Raw genomic sequence first — 23,400 nt, 5'->3', positions numbered from 1 at the left:
CCCCTTTAAATATCTCTGCGTTCACTTTACATGTGACCCAAAGATAGCATGGGACCTCGCATTTCAGCAATCCTGAACCGCACATGTGTAGAACTTGCTAGTTGGGCTGCCCTTCCCCTGAAATTGCCGGGCCTGATCGCATTCTAGAGAAATCTGGGCAGTACCAACAGGGTCCTTTTATCACGTTATTTGGTCATACATGTTACTGGTTCTCAATCCATGAGCAGATCGTGCACACGCTGCAGGTAGCAGCTGAGTTGGATCCTAGAGTGGTACTTAGAAAAACGGGACATTGCTCAGCCCTGACGGTCACCGACGACTCTGACACTGTCTATATGGTAGAGAGGTATGAACTTCTGCTGCAACACCGAAAAGGAGATATATAAGTAGAGAGGTTGTGTGTCAAAAAGCATATGAAATTCTGGGGTTTAAGGAGCTGATAGTGTGGGTGTACAGCTTATTTACTTTTGTGGTTCTATTCACTTGGACTCTGGTGACTACGTTTGTGAGGGTGGGAGGAGGGATCCATGCTTCAAGTTTATATACGATTTCCATGCTTGACCCTTACAAATACCTAATCTTGTATTGTTCACAGCTTTGTTTAAAGTCAATAAAAGATGTATTTAAAAGTGGACCAGATAAATGTTACGTGACATGCTAAAAAATTGGTGCTTTAAAATCCACAAATGATATTTGGAATATGGAAATTACCTCCAACACATCAACAATAGAGTAGTGCAGCATTATTTTTGTAACACCATCATAGAGTAGTTGGGAGCTTTGCCAAGCATCCTGCACTCAATTATAGGTGACTGAACTAAGGACTACTCTGAGGTCTTACAGATTCCGAACAGCATAAACGTTCCCCTCAAAAAGGAGACTAATAATGTTAATTTCACCTCAAACATATATGGGCTTAATTCATTTGGAGGTATATATCAGAGGGAGAATACATTAGTTGGAGAAGAATCTGTCCCACAGTAAAGTGAAATAGAGTCTGCATTTGAAAAGTTATTGTGAGAAAGCATAGGAAAAAACGTTAAAGGTTACAAAGTCAATGAAAAATAGGTAAAACCGACCAAGTTATGAGAAAAAAGCTTCCCTAAAAGAAACATACCAGTTTTTCAACATATTGAATAAAACACATCACCCTAATAAGGGAAAAAGCGCCTAGATTTTGGCAAGAGTGAAGGGTTTATAACTTAAAAGTACAGAATTATTAGCAGCTGTCGGTAGCTGTCGGTAGTAGCAGTAACATGTATGAAAACGTTGACAGCTCAGCGTTTTCAGTCGTGGGAGTAGACAAGAGGACATGGTCGCTTGGCCCCTTCTTCAACCAAAAACCTTTTAACATAAGAAATGCTTTGCATTGTTCGTCCACAGACAACGTTCTTTTAGATGTGGGCTTGAAGAATGCGACTGCGTGAGACTTAGTAGCCACCTTTAAAAATGGACTAGGTACATGTTACATGGCATGCTAGAAAGTCCACAATAATCTGTTATATTATATCAAAACAGACAACCTGCTAGTGGAAGTTGTAGATTTATGTAGCAAATTGCATTGGGATATTAATATACAATCTCCCAAAGCATCACCGCTGAATCAATCCAAGGCTGGATTGCTTCCCCAATAAAGTGATTTAAGGAAAAAATAAGGAGTTCCATTGAGAGGGTGAATACCAGGGGGAAAGCGGGGAATCTTGACTGGCCCCCTTACCGACCATTTTCGGAGGCAAGTGTGGGAAAGCGCGCTTTTTTGTCACCGTCAGCCCCACTTTTTGCCACTCGTACTGATGTTTTTTGACTGCTGTGCACTGGTTCCCTACTAACCCTGGCACCAATACTTTTTTTTTAACCTAAAAACAAGGTAGAATTGTCTAATTGTGCTACAATGGGCACTCTTTAGCACCCCTGTAAGTACCATACATGGTACCCCTTGTACCTAAGACATGGGTACTAAAGATGGTCCCTAAGGGCTGCAGCATGCATTATGCCACCTTAAGGGACTCCCACACAAATTGCATGCAGACGGGCATTGCAGGTTGCCTGACATGGTGCAAACCATATGTGAAAACACGACATGGCTCACTCACTGTGTGCCATGACAAAGTCACTGCATATAATCTATGTTAAGTCACCCCTGCAGCAGGCCTTGGAGCCCTAAGGCAGGGTGCATTATATTTTATGTGAGAACATATCTGCATGAGCAGATATGCCCCTGTTATGTCTAGTTTCATTGCTAGATATTGCAAGTGAACAGGGAAACCATCTTATGGTATGTACTGGTCACTGGGCATTATGAGTTACCTAGCTACACAATGGCTTCACTGAAGCCTATGGTGTTTGGTATCAAACACCTTGTCTTAATAAATCCATACTAATTCCAGCATTGTATTTATTATGGCAGGCGCCCAGAGGGCACCTTAGAAGAGCCCCCTGAACCCTACCAGTCTTCTAGCATGCTGGCTGATTGGTAACGTCCAGCCTGCCTGCACGGAGGAGATTCTGACCCCCGTAGTTGAAAGCCAGCACTCTCTGAGGTCAGGAAACAATGCCTGCTCCGGAGAAGGTGTTCTCACCTCCTCCAACAGGATGACTAGTGAATATGCATACCAAGGCCAGATTTTTTAAAGCCTCTGTCACCATTGATATGCGACCCTGGCTGTCTTCAGACTTGGAGAACCCCACCCGCTGCCCTGGTTCCCATTTGGCACCAGGACAGGCTGGAAATTAGCTATGTAATGAGGCGTGTTGCACCTCCAGACTAGTCGCACTCCTAAGGTGGGCTACGTAATGCGCTTCACGAAAGAAAGGATACTTGATTTTGGTGGCATTAGGAACACTGGGACAGGGTTATTCCCACTCCCACAGGAAGTGGTCATGTAGCAATTGTAGCGACCCCAGGGGTAAGTAGCCCATTAACTACTACCCTTCACTCCCTTTAATGCTCCTTAATTTAATATTGAGGTAGCCCCCCTGACATCAGGAACTCAGATTTGTCTGCCTGAAAGAAGAAAAAGGATCAAGAAGAGCCAAAGACATGAGAACTGTGTACCAGCTCCGAACTTGGCACAAACCCTGCCTGACTGCTCTCCCGAAAATCACTGAGACTGACTCTTCTGGAAGCAGAACAGACTCCCCAAACCCTTAGAGGTCTGCCCATTACTTCATCAACCCAGCAAAATTTCCCATGGAGTGGAGGAGCCGATTCCCTGCACCAGTAGGCACTGGCGGCATCTGCCCGGTACAGCGTTGGTTCGACCCCCAGGCCTACCGAGGGAGTAGCGCCCCAGAAGAAGGACTTCTAGGCTTCCAGAGGTCAGCCCCAGCTCCCCAGCGAGTACTGAGTTGCTAGACCCTCCAGGAGCTCCCCAGCACCAATATCGGGGTTACGGGAGCCAGTTGCAAGCACCAAGGCTTGTTTGTTCTCATTCTGAACAACACCACCGCCAAAACATACCTGCATATTGAGGGACTTCGAGAGAGGCCAGCTCCACACCAAGAGTGGCCCTGTTGTCTTTCTTTACCCTCTTCCACAGGTACACCAAGAACCATGAGAGCCTCTAACTCACCGACCTGCTGTACAAAACACCTCAGCACACAAACTCCCCAGCCCGAGCTCAACTAAACCTATGGTGATTCTGTGGTCCTGAGACCCTCAAGGGCCCAGCCCCCCCCTTGGGTTCTGCTGTACTGGTCCCCTAGTCCCCACTGGCATCCTTTTTCTTACAAGTACTTTTCCCTTTGACTTTAGCGTGAAGCGTTCGTGGCTACTACCGCATACAGCACCTCTGCACCCTGACACCCCAGAATAACAGTCCTGTAAGCAGTCTGTAATTGTACCTATGCAGTGAGTGTTTCTCCCATAGGATAACATTACCACATTCGAGGCTCATACCTCAGATCTGACAGCTGTCATTTTCTACTGTTATTACTGTAAAAATCGACAACGTCTAAAGTGCTTAACTGATTCTGATGATTTTGGAGTCTGAAATTATTGAAAAATCAATTATTTTTCTAAATTGGTCTTAAGTTTCTTCTTTACTGTGTGTCTCGGTTATTGACTCTGTACGTACAACAAATGCTTAACCCTGCCCTCTGATGAGCCTAAACTGCTCGCCCATACTGCCACAAAGAGAGTATTTGGGATTATTAATTTAAGCCCTGTAAACCAGCAAAGGTCATCTGGGCTTTCTATAAAGTGTATTTAAAAAATATATATATATTTTACAGAGTTTTATATAGCGCGAACTTGACCCGAATCGGGTATCAGAGCGCTTTACATAGCACCAGTTGCATTACATGAGGACACATTCATTTTTTTTAAAATGTTTTTTTGTTGGGCACGAGGAAATTAAGTGATTTGCCCAGAATCACAGGATGTTCATCGTCATTGCCGACACTCGAACCCGGTTCCCCATATTCGAGGTCGACCGCCCTAGTCGTTAGGCCAACTCTTCTCCCAAGTGTACCTCATTTTGGTGCACTACATTAAAAAGTCAGCTTCCTACAGAGATTTACTACTTAAAGCTTGATTCTAGCACTGGAAGAGGTTGAGGCCTTTACCTACCTGGGCAGTGTCATAGACAAGCAGGGCTGCACAGATGCAGACACGAGGCAAGAATCTGCACAGCAAGGGCTGCCTTCATTCATCTAAAGAAGATCTGGTGGTACAAGGACAAAACGCTGCAAACCAAGATCAGACTTTTTAGCACCGGCGTAAAATCAGTCCTTCTATATGGAGCAGAAACTTGGAAGACAACAGTGACCACCATCAACAAATTCCAGACCTTCATGAAAACCTGTCTGAGGAAAATCCTCCAAATCTGCTGGCCAAACAGAATAAGCAAAAACGACCTATGGCAGCAGACTTTCTAACTCATTGCTACGAAACAAATCATGATGCTGATGCTGGATATGGATAGGTCACACACTCTGCAAGTGCACATCAAACACCACCAGGCAAGCCCTGACCTCGAACCCTCAAGGGAAAAAGATAAGTGGAAGGCCAAGAAACACCTGGCGCTGAGACCTCGAGGCTCACTTCAAGGAGATGGGGTACACCTGGAGTCCGATTGAAAAAAATACCCATGACAGAGATGGCTGGAGAGTCCTAGTTCATCACCTGTACCCCAGGAGGGGTAGAAGGCATAAGTGAGTAAGTTGATCCTAGCCATAGGTGTGGTATAAATGAGACTGATTTTGTGACTACATTTGGGCCCAAATCCGAATTGATGAAGGACTTCAAAGAGGTAGGGCCAGTCTAGGCTGTTGATCAAGGATTAACACAGCCAGTGTCCCGGCACTGCATTCATAATCCTTAATAACCTTCGGATATTAAGAGAGGTTGACCTTGTTGGTATAAAGCCATTCTGTATTGGGTGAACCCGATGGTTGAGTGCACTGTGTAGTCGATCTGCTAACACTTTGCTAGCTATTTTGTAATTTGCATTCATTGACACTATCAGCACTATCTCTGTGGGTTTAGAACATTGGAGGATAATTTCTAATTTTCTTCAATATTATTGATGCCAATAACCGTTCTGAAAAGAGTGTGTCTAAGGTAACTTGGAGATATAAAGATGCTGTGCTAGGAAAAAGCAAGTACTGTGTCACTGATGAGCCTTTCAACAGAACAATTAGCAGAGGAAGAAGATTGAAGTTAAATAACCAAGTCTCTGGTACACAGGCCATGTGGGTCCCCTAAAACCTACCTTAGTATTACTTAGCAAGATAGGATGTGAGGTCCTTTATGACCTAACAAGTGTGGGTGTCATAGGAAGTATTATTTTAAAGAACGCTGGACTCTCACTCACTCTAGGGTGGCATGTTTCATAACTGGGCCCCTTCTCACCTCTATGTAGTGTCATGTAACATTGGCTGGTTCAATTAGATAATAATTCTAATTTAGTAGGTATGTAAAGTGATGTGGCAACTGGTCAAACGTAAATTAAGGTGAACTGTTGAGGTATTGATACTAAGTGGGAAGTGTAAGGGATCAAGAAAGTGAGCTAAAATTGCCTTGTATTGGGGCACCCAACATATACTTAACACATCAGGAGAACTTATTTATAAGTAAAATATATTTGTTTTCTATGTGTGCTCCTGCAGGGGTCAGAAGGCTTTCTTCAGGACCTCTATCCCTATGAATCATTAGACGGTAGAACTGTCCATAATGCATAGCGTTTGTCTAGTAAGTAATGTGTTAAGAAATTAAAGTAAACAAATCAAATAGAGTAATGAGCTAGCATTTCTGGTCAATTTAGGGTAAGGAAGCAGCTTGTTAACCTGGTGGTGGTATTTACTTCTTACTGGAAGTTATGGTGATGTTTTCTGAAGTAGTTTTGCTTCTAACTGACAGAAGAGCTCTTTGTACTTGATATCCCCAGCTTCCCAAGGAGCTGGTGAGATCAAAAATGAAATCAAATGAATTTTGTATTATGTAGAGGTAATATGTTAAAAAAATAGCAACATTGTCATGTAGCAAACATGGTCAAAACATAACGTAGACATAGATGGCTATTTTTCATTACATCTGCCAGCTACCAGATAAATAGGCAAGGAATGCTTTGAGACAGTTTGGACTCCTATATCATAACTAGATGGGTTTATCAGTAACAATAGTCAAGGTACCCACTGATTATGTCCTAAGTTTGGGAATAGATGCAAACAATCCCCACCCTACAAATTAACTAAGTATTCCTGAAAAATGTATATACTTCCCCAGATAGAGAAAGAAAAAGACACATTCAGAAATCATTGCTAACAGCACTTCAGAGAAGCATGGATAAGAATATACTTATTAGAGTTATCTTGATAGTGGACTTTAATGGTAACTTGGACCTCGGAACGACCAGCACTAAAGAAAGTGATATAATTGATTTTCACTTGGTAATTCCTGAAATGAACACATCCTTCATTCTAATCATCTGGGACAGAGAATGGGGATGTATAGGGAGATACCATTTCTCCCATTGAGGTGTCTTAATGAGAGATATTATATACCGGCACAACCACCCCACTATCTTTGAGGAATGGTAATAATTTGGATTACATGCTTGTAATCCTGAAAATATTCTATCATATAAGTTGATTTCAAATAGTAAGTAGCGTAGCGAGTGATTGCCATGGAGCGTATATAAACTTCACTTTTAGAATACAATCAGTACTATAGAATGGACACTGTCCCTTAAATTCTTTAAGTGTTCTGAGAATCTTCTGGATAGAATAAACCTTTAAATCTTAAAACTGTGTGGAGCTCTAGATGAACTACATTTAAATCACTCCTGATAATCAGGAGTTGATTTGTCAGCATTGTCTATGTTAGTATCACGTTTTTTCAAGAGATGTTCTGCTTCTCAGAGTAGACTTGATTTTATCCTTGGGCGTCTGCCTATTGAGTTGGTGAAAATTCATAAGTACAGCTGGTTTAACAAACCAATTAGGGGCAAAAATATATTAATATCAGCTCACTTGAGAATTACCATTAACTTTCTGGCAAGTTAGGCTAAGTTGGAATGCTGAAAGATTAATAATCATATGAAAGATAATTCTGGGAAGTAAATGAGAATCTTCAAACGAGGAAATGATATGATATAGATAATTGGGTAACACAACAGAACGCTTAGAAATATTGATAATTAATAAAGAATCTAGATGGTATGCCAAATAACCATACAAAGAATCACATTCAGGCTGATAAGTGGATTAAATATGTCGCCACAATATGAGGTAGAAGCAAACAACCTTCAATTGGTTGAAGTGATGGCATATTGCCTAGCAATCACAGAAAGAAAGATCATGGCCAAGAAGCAGTACCTGAGAGGTTGCATGCTCATTTCACCAGAGCCAAGGCTGCAACCACTGTGTTAGCATGCAGAGTTCCAGTTCTGGGCATCTGCGATGTGGGCATCTTTGCACTAGTATACCATGTCCTATAGCCTGGACAGTCAGGTCTGTAGGGATGGGCAATTTGCCTGTTCAGTCTTGTAGAGCTTTTTAGTGTGAATTTGTTTCAACAGGACAGTCATGAAAAGAATCTGATGTCTGTGTGGTGGGGTAGCACCTTTATAGGCACTGTGCAGGTCAATTCACTGATGAAAGCACGCAGAGCCGAACTATGTCACCTACCGGCATGCAGGGGTACTGCTCACGAAAAATGTCTGTATCCAGTCGGATGCCTGGGGACAATTCTAAGGTAAAGAGTCGGAGGCTGGATAGAGTTTGCACCAGGTAATGTATTACCGAAGGTTAGTAACTTGTACGTCAGGTTAGCTGGGAGGGGCATTTTGCCGACTCGATTCTGGAGGACAATTTTGGTTTGAGTTCATTCACAAACCTAACTCTGAATCGGTTATGCCTAAGTGTCTATTTAAAAGGTGAGTAATCTGCCACTAGAAATCTCCATTGGAAGAGCAAGTTACTTACCTCCTATAACGCTCGTTCTGGTAGAGACTCTGTTACTGCAGATTCTTCACCGGCCTTCCCATCTTTCCTGTTCTGTGTTTTGACTATTCATTAATATCCCAAGTCTAGGGATCTGCACGCTGTCTACTGAATTCCTCTTGGGGCTCTGCTTCTGGGGCGCAGACAGTCTCAAAACCAACTGACGCCAGTGTGTGGCACCTAAATCAGCCCCCAATCATTTCTGGAGTGGAACAGCATCAGTGTGGTGCTGCATGGCTCCACCCTCCGGGTGCACAAAGGTACTACGGAATAGCTTCTGAATCCATTCTGAAGCCTGGGGAATATTCGAAAGGTGAGGAATCTGCACCTAGATAGTCTCTACTAGAAAAGGTGTTCTTTAAGGTAAATAGCTCTTTCTTTGAGGCAGCAGAGGCTTGTTAATTGAATTTGCCTTCTACAGAAGTGAAGTATTGAATTCTGACAGAAAGCTTGCAATCCACAGATTCTGCGTAGTCTTTGGTTCCCTATAATTTTGGTAATGGCTGCATGGGGAAATCCCTTTTCAGTAGGTAGATCACCAGATGCCTTTGACCAGCTCTGGGTGACTTGCATTTTTCCAAAATTATTTTTGAAGCGGATACCCAACACCTTTCTTATGGCTCCCCAGACCCAAACACCTTGACACTTTGGTCACAAAGTGTTTTCCTGCAGCAGCTTGGGTCTTCACACATCTAATGCTGCTGGCTTTTTGGCTGCTGGGCCCATGCCTTATGGGATCTGGAAAAACGTGGGACTATCTACCTTCCAGATTATATGAAGAAGCCATTCTCTGACCTGGGGGAATGATAAAGTGTGGCTATGACTCGGCAGACACTGTTTCTCAGTCTATGGGTACGGCTGTCAAGCTGCATTGGCATGCTCATGGACATGCCCTTTAATGTGAGAGGCTATTTGGAATTAAAGAATATTTCTAGAACTCACCCGAGGTGAGGATCTTCCAGTCTGCATCAGGATCTGCATTGGTGGATGTACCTTTCCAACCTTAAAATTCAAATATTATATATGCTCAGTCAATAAAAACCATTGCATTAGAATTACAATAAAAAGAAAAAATAGATCTTAAAAGTTCATCTTTAAAACCAATCTTAAAATCACGGCCGAAAGTGATGGTACCAATGCTAACGTGCTTGTTGCAGTTTGTTTCCAGCTTGTATCTGGAATCTAATGGTCTGCATGTTTAATCTTATAATACTCCCTTTAAAGCACGCTGTTACAGCATATTCAGACTGCCAACGCTTTGAAGAAGTGGTGCAGACGTTGCCATAGCTCAATCAGGAGTGCAGGGCATATGCAAATACTTTGTGTTATGGTTTCGGGGACATGGACTTTGAGGGGTTGGCCTGTCAGTCTTCAACTGCTACCATGACCATGGGGATGTCCCCTCAGTGGGCCAGAGTGCTTATCTGGGCAAAGGTGGTGCATGGTGCCTGTGGTCTATGTTGGAACAGCACCTACATTAAAGTCTGCTGCAGCTGCAGACTGTCCATCTTGCCTTATTCACTTTCGTTGCAGGGGGCATAGTTCAGATTCTGTCAGATAACACAACTTTTCATCATTACATTAACAAACAGGGCAGTGTGGGGTTGTAGACACGTTGGGAGACAATTCACCTGTTGATATAGGAGATTGATGAGTCTGATGAGTAGCGGTACATCTCACAAACCTCCTTAGTTTGAAAACTGATGTCCTCAGTGGACTACCATGAGAGAGTACTGCTCTCTGAGATAATGAAGGCGATCTTTTCCAGATTAGGGTTTGAATTTGTGGATCTGTTTTCCATGTCTCAGAAGCAGAAGTGTCCTCATTTGTGTGCCATGCACAACCTGCCAGATAGATGCTGGATGTATTCAGGTTCAGCTAGTCTCAGTGCCAGCTCTATGTGTTACCGTCAATGTCATCAATTACGGTGGAATGTGTGGAAGGGCTAATTATGATTGCTCCACATTGTGCAATAAAGATATGGTACCCTAATCTGTTGGCACTCTGCATGTGGCCAGCTCTTTCCCTGTTGTTCAGACTGATCTGCTCTTGCCTCAGGATAGTCTGTTCCTAAACCCCAGTCCCCAGACACTGCGGCCATACATGTAGTGATTGATCGGTGCCAGCTGGGGTAATTGTACCTTCTTTTTAATGAGGTCACAGATGTCATTTTGGGGGCCGGAATGCTTGCCTCCAAAACCGCTTATGTGAGCTGCAGGAACAGGTTTGTGCAGTGGCGAGTGAAAGGCATTGGTCCTTTTAAATCTTGCCTTTCAAATATTTATAGGTATACCTTGGACAGCAGGACTTGATGGTAGCCCCAGTTAAAAGCAAACCAATTGCTCTGGCTGTGTTTTATTTGTATTCCATCTTTCTTTCCACCTCCGCATCCAACCAAGTAGGACCAATTTCTGCATAGGGGTTACACTACATTACCACATATGTCAATAAAGAGTTATTGATCACCTTTTTTTAGGGATTTACTAGAGCTAAAAATGACATGGTGGTGACCAAATGCACCGCTTCACGTTAGGTCACCCTCTGTATCATGATCTGCAGTGCCCTGGCCTTAGTGCTCATTCCACAAGGACTGTGGCTGCTTTCTCAGCTCATTGTAAAAGCATCCCGTTACAGACATATGTATGCTGTATTTATTGCAGCTGTCTCGGTTTCTCTCCTTACTCTTCACACTTCTCAATGGTACCTGGAAAAAATATCAGGATCAGATGCCCATGAGCTAGTTGGCGCTTAATATACTCTAGTGATGTCATCACTAAAGACATGACTGGTGCTGCATGGCACCCTCTTGCAGATCCAGAAAGTCCCTTCTAGTGTAAAGTTTTGATTTGCGGACCATTTGGAAGCCTGGAAAATGAGTATACATAAAGTGAGGAATGTTTTGTAAGATCATTTATCCACTAGAAATATTGTTACCGAAGGTAAGTAACTTTTTCTTCTACCTGAATTTATTTAACAGTACCAGGTCTTATAAGGAGATGTACAAACCAGCTGCTAGGGAAAAAAGGCACAAGTCATACTGTGAAGGTAGGAAATATCAGAATGCCGAATATGGCCCCACGTGGTCCTCCACTACATTAGGTTGAGTCATTTGCTGGAGATATGTATCAATTGTCTGCACTAGGTTTGTCTCATCGCCCGACTTCCATTCAAGAAGAGAATTGCGTTGGATCGATGCAAATTTATACGCTTCTCAATGCAGCAGATGGTGGCACAGGTTGTAAAATTGGTGCTCTTTGCTCAGTTGTATCAAAGACACTGCATGGCTTGTTTCACCTTATCTTGCCTAGCTTCTATTATGTGGATCCTTTGTTCGTTGTCCCCAAGGTGTGTTTGCACGATGTTCAGCTTCTCTTCCAAGACTTGCATTCTTTGGTCCATCACATCCAATTTTCTGTGGATGTTATCACGGAGGACATTGTCTTTGCTCATGTCTCCTGGGTCTGAGTATCATCAGTCTGCCACTGCTCTGCTCCAAATGATAGGTGGAGAGTGGCACTGTCTGCTGCCAAGCACTGGGTTCCCTCTTCAATATCTGTCAACATCTCCAGTGTGAAGCCCGTCACACTTTCCATGTCTAGACCCATATTGGATGCTGCTGCCCTTCCGTCTTCTATCTTGCCGGAAGTAAAAATGTATCTCTGTGTTGTCTATCAAAGGCATGAATCTGAGGGCAATGTTTCACTTTGATGCTGGAAGCCCGGCCAGACACCTTACCTGTGAGTTTATAATCCTGTCTTGTGTAAAACCAGTCACTGCTGTCACCAAATCACTTGAGATGACCTGTCGTATCTGCCAGGGTAAACAGTACCTCTCAACTGGCTTCGATTAACTGTAGATCATCAGTGAAAAATTTCCATTGCATAATTGAGTTGTTGGTGAGTGAGTATACATACATAAGGGCCCTGAATTTGAGTCTGGTGGAGCTGAATTACCATATGGAGATCTGCTCCTTCACCCCGTTTACTTGGGTACTGGACCATATTTTTCTGTGTGGTAAATTCGCTTGGTAAAATCACATGGAGCAACCAAGCCCCTTTCCCCCGATTTTCCCCCACTTACAGTTACTCCACCCCGACCCAGCATACAGTTACCACATGTGCAGGTGGAAAATGTATATGTATAAAACCAGATGAAATTGGGAATTAGGAATTCTTTGTGGTTTTAGACCAGAAAATCTGATTCCACACGGTAATTCCCCATGTCATTATCGTACAACTCCTAATTGCACACTACTGGTTCACTGTTACAACCTGTAATGCAAATTTTGCATGCCAATTTACTGCCCACTAGTAATTGTAATCAGACTTTAGGTTTAGCAGCTTTATTCATTTAAATTCATTCCTCCTATTTGCTTATTTAAATACAGAGGTTTAGTTGAATGTGAATGTTACTGTGTATTACTTGTGCGTCTTCAGTGTAACTAGCATTTAAAAATATTTTAGTTAATTCGTTTTTGAGAAATAGATGGTATCCTAAATGTCTAGAGTAGGCATTTCGAAGGAAGATGGGTCAACATTAAATTATATCCAGATAAACAAGTTTGTAAAATCCCTGTGCGTCAACATTTAAAAAAAATATAAACAAAAAATGCATACGTTATCACTAGTGGATTTATAACTCCGTAATTCTGTGCCAGAATTATTCAAACAATAACAAGAATTGACTTGCCTACTTTCAATATGAGTATGTTGAATTCTTTCAAAGGACCTCTGTGATCTTTTGGACCATTTTTTCATCTGATAAAGTGCAGACTTGTGAGGTAAAATCGAAGCTGAGCCTTTATTCGTATTTTCTAGTAAGAGTATTTCAACTTAATGATGTAGAGACACCCGTAAAACTGAATTCATTTGTTTTATCTTGGCGTCACCGGAAAATATTATTCTTTGTGTTGCAAAACTGAAGCCTTCTGGGAGAAAACCAATACTTTTTCTGCTTATGATGTTAAAAAGAACATTGTTTCTATGTCATCCTTCATTTCATGTCTGGTGAATGTATTTCTTCTAAGATGTGTGTATCCTACTGCATTGAAAAGCACTATTTTGCTACATTCTACAAAAAAGGCAGATTTAGAAACCAGTTCTCTGAATTACGGTCCAATTTTGACAATACCATCCCTTACTAAAAAATACTGTTCAAGTCTTTATATGTCATTTACATGATTACTTTGACACCAATGCATTGTTTTCAGTCTTGCAGTCAGACTACCGGCCTTGGCGGGAGGCATAGACAATAGTTTTAGTTAACAGACAACAATTAGGTCATCAGGGCCAAAGTTGTCCAGCTGCTCTTGTCTGACTGAACTTTTACTTGCCATTTGAACCCTGTATCCTTGGGCTGCTATGGCAACGGTTGCAACAGCTATTGGACATTGGAGGGTGGAGTACGTCATTGACCTGGATTCCATCATTCTTGGTAGATCAGGCTGAGCGTGTCCATGAGGGGAGGGTTTTTATCTTCTCCTGGTGGGCGTTTGTGTGGTTTCACCAGAGGTCAGCCTTATCTCTCTTGTTGCCTAGTTCATACTAGGTATGCTTTAATTGTGACTTGTTTCCTGTGGTTTCAAATGTACAGGGATACCACTAAATCCTATTGAATCCGAATGACATTGCATCAAATCCTCCATTACCTCTTTTCGGGTTAACTTCTACCTTTGAATACATGCCTGAAAAATGACAATCTTGTTAATTGGGATGAAACATTCTTCATCCTTAGGTTTTGACTGGCTTATAGCAAAGGATGCACCTATCAGGAAAGTGGAAATTAATACTTGACTCAAATGTATATTTGGCCTTCAGATATTTGAAGATGTAAAAATGGCCCACTTTAATTTGTATAACCTTACAAAGATTGGTCCCGATGTGACTAAGACCAGCTTAATTCAGTTAATCCAAGTGGTGGTATTCTTGAGGCTGTTCTATACCACTTTAATTCATCTAAATCTGAGTTGTGACTTAGCCGCCCAAGATGATTGCCACAGTTATCAAGCCCCACTTATCCGCTCAATATGCGGAGTATGCTGAGAACTACATATTGCCCTTCGAGGACCCTATCTTTGCTTGTGGTGAGACTGGAGCAGGGTGGGTTGACTTTGGTGATTTGCTGCCCTCTTGGACCGGATTCATGACGGCTGCGCCCTGACCCTCTGTGTAGCTAGAGGAGCGAGGAATAGGATGGTGTGGAGGTGGTGCTCTGCATGCAGCTAACTAGATTAATGGTTCCACACCCGGAGGTTTAGATTTATGAACTGCCTCTTCTACCCTTTATCCCAAACCCCACCCCACTTCTCCTGCTTGGCTTGTGTGGCTGTTCAAGTCTCCTCCGCGTGCTGGCTCTCAGCACTAGCCTCCCAGTGAGGTGAAGAGGGCTGTGACAGCAGGCGCTAGGCAACCACGGGGCATTGCAAGCAGGCGCAAAGTCTGCTTGCATCGCATATTACCAGAAGGTGAATGGCGACGCTAGCTGCCGCACAAAACCTATGGACGTTCAACGGCAGTTGCCACTCAACATCCATATGCCAGAGGAATACTGAAGGTGTCCTTTGCAGACTCCGGGCCTTGGACTCTCTGGCTGTTTGTTTTGAAGGGCTGTCAATATAAAAGATAAGGCCTATGTCATTTACAGATTGTTACATTTCACGGTCTCATTTAGTCGTGAACTTTGTGTTAAGATACTGTCATGTTTTCTGGCATAACAACCCCCACCTCTAAAGAGATAAACAAAAGCTGGGGAGCAACAGGGCTAGTTCTGTACGACGATTGAACCACTTGCTCCAAGGTTGTGGTAGGTTGAATACTCAGCCTGACTATTTCCCTTGTGATCTATTGAAAGTGTATGACACTTGGTTCTCTCTTGGCCCTACACCCATCTGTGGCACTTATTGGTAAGATCCTCTCTTGCAGGTGAACTGAGCTGTTACACGATAAGACGACAACCCCTACACCTTGGGTCGTGTTGAAGGACAGTCCTCTATTGCCAAGATGGGATACTTAACCCTTTCCCGTAAGCTGGCATATAGATATACTGGCCCTTTGACTTTGGGGCTGGCGGGCTACTGGCTTATTGGGCCTGGTTCTGTCTTTTCTCCAGCCCTCACATTACGACGATGCACAAACCTTGTTGCGGCTTTGGCTTGGTCTTGAGGTTGCACCGAGCACGGATTGACCCAAGAGGTGGACCTCTGAACACTGGTGGTGGGACGACCTCCTCTAGAGGGTTCCCACTAGATCTGATCTATTAGTGACTGTAGGAAATTGGGCTATTAGATGTGTGGCCTGCACAAGTAATAGGTCCACAATTGTCCTTACCGGAAAGCAAACATCTCATTGTAGTGCTTGACTCTGACCGGATAGCGAAGCGAAGCAATCCGAAGACTGCTCAAAGGATTGTCCAGTCAGTACTTTTTCTTTAGAAAAAGAATTACATTTATTACACACGCATACATACACCACTGAATACTATGCAGTAATTTACAAATATGTACATCGGTAGATGGAACATAACATAGATGACATTGTGTAACCACTGGTGACCTTTTAGAGGGATCACCCAATCATATCAAGTGAGTTCAATCAGCTTTTCGTAATTCAACATATTTAGAAGTCATTGTCATTATTGTAGAAACCAATAAAACATTTAAAATCCTTATGGTGACCCAATAAAGCAGTGGGAATCATTATGGTGAACCAAAAAAGTATTTGTCATGAATAAAGCATGTGTGTTTGTGCAGTTTTTTTACAAAACTGCAATCGTAAAACAAGCATTTGCAATGCAATAAGTCTCACATTTACGAGAGTTTAAGCTATAGGCAATACCATAGCTTAAACTCTCGCAAATACAAGACTTTTGTTTACTAGCTAGCGCTCATTCGGCGCTTTCACATTTATGGAGGCTGCGCCCCTTTCTTTAGACAAGCCGTGTCTAAACAAAGGGGCGTGGCCGACATTAAAGTGAAACTGCAGCGCTTTGACAAAAAAAAGGATCTGTTTGTCAAGTTGACAAGCAGATTTTTTTTTTGTAAAAGCGCCCATGCCACGCTTTCACTTTATTAGTGGCCGTGCACTCTTCTTATGGCATCCTACACGCCTCAGTACATCTCATCCAGGGCCCAATGAAATGTGATCACATAACCACCCCATCCAGTTAGAACTCCGTTGGCTCCCCTTGCAGAACTGCATCATCTTCAAAATCAGCTGCAGATCAGCTCACCATCTCTGGTGGTTCTCGGCACATCCGCAGCCAGGACACCATCAGACTGCTGACTAAGAAGTGTAAAAACAATAGGACCATGGGCCTTTTCCATCGATGCACTCAGAATCTGGAACAACATCCCTGTTCCATCAGACTGCTCCACGCTGCTTTAATTAAAGAAAGAGTTGAAGACACACCTCTTTAAAGAACACTACAACATAATGTACTAAACGCCCACAAACTTTTGTCCTTGACATTGTTTGTCTTTTATCCTGTAAGGAGCACCGCTGCCTTTTGGCATGCTTTGCGTGATAAAAATACTATATGAATACATACATGTAATTGCTAAAGTTTCCGGTATTTAGTTTGATGCCTGATTACATTTCCAAAATGAGTAATGTTTACGAAGAAGACATCCTTAGAATAAGCATTACAGAAGGTAGGTAACTTGTTGTTGAGGAGAAATAGTGTTCTTTGGCACATGCTGTCCTTAAGACCATCACTTTTCTCAGAAGATTTTAGAGCGTGCTGTTTCTCTGTCTAGGGATAGTAAATATTGGAAAAGTGAATGGTTAGTTTTCAGCTGTATTGTGTGATGCATTCTCTGATAAGCCCCTATGCTGAGACGCTCTTTCTGGTAGCAATAACATCAGCCAGATGGGACTGAAGACTCTCTGTTAAACCCCTTGGTTTGCTGTGTTTTGATTTAATAAAAGTAGTCCTTGATGTTAAGACATCCGTCATAAATTGGTGATTGAATCCTACATGAGCCAAAAAAGTTTTCTTCCCCCTTCTTGTCACAGTAGTGAAGGTCTTGATTCGCATAAACCTCAAAAGTGTTCTGCTAGTATAGGGTTCTTGCTCAAGAGTGCAAAGTGGTGAAATAGTTGTTTGAGGTCTTTGAGGATAGGAAGAAAGCCTAGTCGATGAGTCTAGACAGATCTGCTCTTATTACACTGTTCTCTACTTCAGATTCTATTATTTAAGAAAGGTGATCAAGGTAGTCCTTCGAATTATCGCTCAATCTCTCTTCTAGATAGGTCAGGAAATCTTTTTGGAAAAGTCCTTTTAAATAGATTGCAAGGCTGGGTGGACAATCGGAATATATTAGTAGAGACCCAGGCCAGCTTTTGAGCATTGGTTGAGACTATTGATCAAGCAATACACCTGTATATGATCTCATATAAGTATACAATTAAAAGGAAATCTTCACTATGCTTAATCTTCATTGATTCCAAGGCAGCTGTTGATCTTGTAGGCCGGATAAACTTATGGAGGTCTCTGGTAGTGCAAGGGGTTGATATCACACTAGTGCATGCAATAATTGCGCTTCATAAGAATAACACAGCCAGGGTCCGGTACGGACCAAGAGGCGAGTGCACTGAAACCTTCCCTGTTGAAAAGGACGTCGACCAGGGGTGCGTGTTAGCCCCTTTGCTCTTTAGTCTTTACCTATATGATTTAGTGAAATATCGGCTTAAAGATCACATTGATGTTCCCATACTACTATTTGCTGATGATGTAGTCCTCTTGGCACAGACAGAAAATGTAATCCACAGTTTACTATGGAAGTTTGCAGATTATTTGTAAGAGTTTGGTGTTGAGACCATTGTTCAATCTTAAGAGGAAGACGAAGATCTATGGGGAGCTCTTAGAGCCTGTTAAGCCGTTCAATTATCTGCAGATACGGTTCACTCAGAAACTACAATGGAAGAGTCACATGTTGAAGGCAACTAAAATCTTTAAACCAGTTTTCCAGGGCATTTTAAAAATGTAGATACCAGGCTGTTGCCGCCAAGATTATCAGCATCTATCTCCAAATCTATAGACAGAAGGTGGTAGCAGCACTTTGGGGGTATGGCAACTTACACCCACTACAAGTGGGTGAGAATAATGTTCTTAGATACCTGTTAAGACTGAGCCCGACACTCCCTAGTTAGCACTTTACGTAGAACTCAGCCTCACGCCAATAGCAGAAGAAGCAGCTCTACAACCAGTATTATGTTGGATTAGAGCTGTCTTGAACCTCAAGAGAACAGTCTACTTAAAATCTTTGGAAAATGTTAATCATGCCAGCGCTCACAATAAAAATACCTGACTTTTCCATGTAATATGCCTATTAGTAGAATCGCAGTTAGGGTTCCTTTGGTCTGACTCGAGCACCGTAAGGCTGGACATGGTAAAAATTGTTAAGGAGTGCTTCTGTGAGATCAGGCAGGAGAGAAAACGTTCCCTAATTAGATCTGAAAGTTTAATTGGGCATTATTTTAGTAACGGACATGATCCAGTCTGCATGTTATATTTATATTTGATTTATCATGAACAAAAACACATACTTTATACTAAGTTTAGATTTGGCACCTTGCTGACAAGGGAATACTTAGTTATATGTTCATGGCTTCCAATAGGTGACGAATATTGTGACGAAGAACAATCTATTATACTATATAAGTCTTAGCACGTAAAAATGGGCTTTACATCTTTTTTTAGAATTTGAGATTAAATGTGTTCTACCGTTCTGCTTTAGAACAGACAAATGTATTTTTAACTCAGTTGCCTAATACCTGTGGGCCGCTTGGCCACACATGAGGGCTGTAAGCCGCACCAGGAATCTGATTAGGTTCTAACAGGAATGCAGATAGTTGTGGATGTCATGGTGCCTTTGTTCTTCATTATGATCTGTGCATTTGCACCCTGTGGAGATGTCGACTGGTAGTTGCTGCCCCAATGGACTCTATTGTTTCTATTGTATAGCTCACGTGGCTGATAGGAGATTGTCGTTTTATGTGACTTTAGGACTTTAGTGAGTGCTTATCCGTTATTGTAAGTCAAAAGATTGTTGTGGATATCATAGTGCCTACGCTCTTTATTGTTATTATTGTTCATGCACTTGCACTTTATGGGTGTCAACTTGAAACTGCGGGTCCTATGGGTGCTACTGTCTCTACTGTTTGTACTTTGTAGGCCAATGTGAATAATAGGAGATTGTTTTATTTGATTTTATGTATTTATTGATCACTTTATTATTTTTTTATTGTATGGCAGAAAGCTGAAATAATAATCTTTGAAACTTTGATTCTAGTTAGCTCCTGCAAAACAGTGCACAACTTCTTCTTGTTGGTCGGCATGCATATTCTGGACATTTGAGAAGCTGAAAAAGGGGTCTCTTTGCACTCCTTTGTTGCCCTGATTTAATTTTCGAGATGTGTCTCACTTCGGTCATGCTATTCTCCATCAGTTTCAGGTTTCATTGTTTGCTTTCTTCTCAGATTGTCTACTACATTTGATTTATTGTTGCAAAGATTTTCTAGACATGGATTTGCTAGAAGCCCTTTTACTTTTTATAATTAACTTTAATAAGTAAGTTATCCTTATCAATGTTCTTACTGTTGGATGCTCATTGCTTTTGATTCTCCTTTTTATTTTGAAGATTGTAACATATGTACTTGTGAATTTGGTAATATGCTTCTGATTGTTCTATTCCCTCCTTATCTCTGTGGTGTTCTGATATTTGGCACGGGTGCGGACGGTACTTTAATAAACTAGTCCGTGGCGCTAGTGCACCTCATCTTGTGACATTATCTTATACTTTTAACTAATTTAATGTAATTTATAGATCCAGGCTTGAGTCTTATTTCCATAGGATGCATCTGTGTTATCTTATGTGAAGGGCAGTAAACAAAGAATGCTGTAGACATAAATGTTTTACCAAGATGAGGCTGTAGGCCAGCTTTTGTGTAAAACTGCACGCTAACCATAAATCAGTTAATTTTTATTTAACCTTTAACCTTACTTTTCTAAGTGGCCCTTGTTTTAAATTGGTTATACTTCCTTTCAAGTTAAATGGTTAGCATGAAAAAACTAGGATGCAGCTATCCCGTTGTTCAAATGATAAGGAGGTACACGCAGTTAGCCACAGTTGCATAGCTGGGAATTTGCAAAAATGTGGTGAGGGGGCGTGGATAGTACAACATTGAGTATTGTAATACAGTGTAAGACATGAAATCCATTAATGCATGTGATGTATGCTTTTGTGGATTATTGGTAATTGGTGGCATTGTGGCATACTTTCCCTACAATCTGAATGAAATCATGGAGTAAACTGTTTCTCTTAATAGGTGATGTGTCACCAGGTGCCAGATTGCATAGCAAAGATCGCACACCTTCCAGTGCCTTTAATCCAGAGATTATGGATCCAACAGAATTGCGGCCTTTTTCCAAACCTGAATTTGCCCTCTCAGAGGCCCTGAGGTTTTTAGCAGATGAAGACTGGTAAGTTGTATTCAAGCGAATGAAAACAGCCCTTTTCAATTTACCATTTTTATTATCCATACACTCATTTAAAAAAAAAATTGTAATGAGAAGTTCACTGTGAAAATACAGTGGAAGTGGTATTAAAAATACAGTGAAAGTGGTATAGAGTCCAAGAAGATTAGCATAAAAACCACAATAAATGTTCTTGGTAATCAACAATTTAATGTGAAATGGAAATGTGGTGGAATGTTTGCATTCCTTTAAAATGCCACAATACTGTATTTCTACAGAGCAGTATAATTCCACACAGTTATTTTTTAAATGATTGGTTACTTATTGGTCTTGGCCAAACATCCAGCTATGGTTACTTCATGGTAATGGATTATAAGCAATTTAAGGGGTACAAAGAATAAAAAATGACAGAATGGCAGTAAAACTTTTTTTAAATAATAAGTAAGAATTGTATATATTATATTAATCAGAGCACATTCAAAGATGTCATTTTCCTTTTTCCTGCAAGGGTTCTACTATTATTCAAAAACATTGATCAGATCTTATGCAGTGAGATGGATCCTAGAAAAACATTTCTATATTTGTTTCATAAAAAGACACCTGGGGATACTAAAAAAATTGTTAGGCATTTTTACAGCAGAGTTCTCCCATATAGTTGCGAGAGACGACTAATTTCACTTTTGTTCACCTGTGAGCTTCTCCGAACCCTTTTTTTCCACATATGTAAGTTTCCCAGACAGAGATTTCTTTCTTTTTTCAAGCTTATTTCGATGACTGTCCTTTTGGATTGTGTTTTTGTTGCACCTTGTAAGTCTTTTCCTGAAGTTTTTCATGTTATCCTCCGGTAGGTGTTTAAAGTATATTGCTACTTCCATAAAAATTGATCAGAGGAACCACAAGTTAGTGTTTCAGATTACCAATCCAGATGTATCCGCTGCCTACCTCTTGCTTGTGGTATGAAGGTGAACTTTGTCCAGTATTGCTTCTCCAAGTTAATGGCCTGACTCTAGGCTTGCCATCTTACTGGTTTTACACTGGCACCACCGGTATTTTAATGCAGGAGAGGCTCGTGTCAGGGAAAAGAGGCGGGTTGGGAGGTCAGGGGGGTGGATTGGGGCGACAGAAAAATAAAAAAGAACTTACCTTCCACCCTCCAGCATCGTGCTCTTCTGGCTCCACTGCAGGCAGTCACTGGCTCCCAGACTGCCCTGTGGCCAATCCTTAAGCTGCTCTCATGCATTAGAGCAGCATCAGGATTGGCCTGAGCGCTGTGAATTTGCGCTCCTAGACAGACTGGGAGCCCGTGCCTCTTCTCTTGAATCCAGCAACACAGTTCGTGTTGGAGAGAGCTGCAGTGCGCATTTACGGTTTGTCCGGCCTGAGACGGCCGGCCAAACAGTCATGTGTACTGAAGGCTGTGCTCACCACTGCCTCTTCAGTACTGTTAACTCTCTGGCCCGACCCCTAAGACTTGGCACACAGAAGCAAAATAAACGATAGTAAAACTAGTTAAACCCGTTTTATTATTGTTTTAATTTTCATGTTTTTGAAGGTGCTGGCGGGGGGTGACGCTCCTCCGCCATAACGGAGGAGCCACCACTGTTTTAATATCCCAGCCAGTACAAAAATAAACACCCAAAGCCGGATATTTTTGGCCTTATTTGTACATACGTCAAACAGCAAATATAAATTGAAAGTGCTTTTAAAACTTTGTTACGGATCCCAGAATAATATAAAGTCTATTTAAAGTAAACCAATGCAGAAAAGTCATGTTAGAAATGAATACATTCGATTTTGCGGAAAGTCATATTTAGTATCATGTTGAGACCTTTTCAGGCTCTCAAAGCAACAACAAACAGCCGGTGTTTTTCTCTTGGAAAAGTGGCAACCCTCCCTGACTCACATGCTGAGAGGTTCTCACGCATACTGTGGGGCATCAAGAGGATTCTTACTATCTTGGAACTGAGCCAAACAAAGTGACAAAGAGGATTCGTTTGGGAGGCTTGGAATTACTGTGCCAGGGGTAAACCATTTAAAGATTGTGAATATGTTGGTGCCTTTAGTAGAGAACTATTTGCGAACAGTAAATTTACCTTGAGTTTGGCCAGAAGTGTCAATACACACGTTTTTCATGTGTGGTTAAATAGTTAAAATATTAGAATTAACCTACTATTGATTGGGATACTGTACTCCAAGCAAACTTTTCAACCAGTTTCTTTCTTAGTTGGATGTTTGTATATTGGGTATTTCTTCCTTTTGAAGCTCATAGTTAAATGCAAATTGCAGTATTGTGGTTGTAAGTTAATTAATAAGGGGACTTTTGTGTTCCCTCTTCCGAGATTGTTGCTGTTTTTTCCCAGGTATTTCTTCTTAGCATCTTATTATTTTTTAATTATTACTAAAGTGATATACTGTTCCTTATTCTGGGAGTTGATATGTCTCCTTCATCCCAGTCTAGATCTATATAGTCTAGTACAATGC

At 41.6% G+C, this 23,400-nt stretch overlaps 2 protein-coding genes across 3 annotated transcripts in view; one reads left to right on the top strand and one right to left on the bottom strand.

Annotated features, from left to right (window-relative positions):
• Nucleotides 1–23,400, top strand: part of TOGARAM1 (TOG array regulator of axonemal microtubules 1) — an 846,610-nt gene that overhangs the window by 466,603 nt on the left and 356,607 nt on the right. For both annotated transcript variants that reach the window (XR_014968891.1, XM_085626936.1), the window contains exon 13: nucleotides 20,772–20,925. Coding sequence is in view for 1 of the 2 variants with exons in the window: in XM_085626936.1 (XP_085483062.1) it covers nucleotides 20,772–20,925 (154 nt within the window). In the remaining variant the exon portion in view is untranslated. The remainder of the gene's footprint in view (nucleotides 1–20,771; nucleotides 20,926–23,400) is intronic.
• Nucleotides 1–23,400, bottom strand: part of LOC146799375 (endogenous retrovirus group 3 member 1 Env polyprotein-like) — a 149,782-nt gene that overhangs the window by 39,343 nt on the left and 87,039 nt on the right. The window lies entirely within an intron of this gene.

This window comes from Triturus cristatus, chromosome 9 (assembly GCF_964204655.1).
Source record: "Triturus cristatus chromosome 9, aTriCri1.1, whole genome shotgun sequence".
Classification (NCBI taxonomy): Eukaryota; Metazoa; Chordata; class Amphibia; order Caudata; family Salamandridae; genus Triturus; species Triturus cristatus.
The sequence above is the reverse complement of the archived record's forward strand: the minus strand, read 5'-3'. Positions and strand labels throughout refer to the sequence as shown.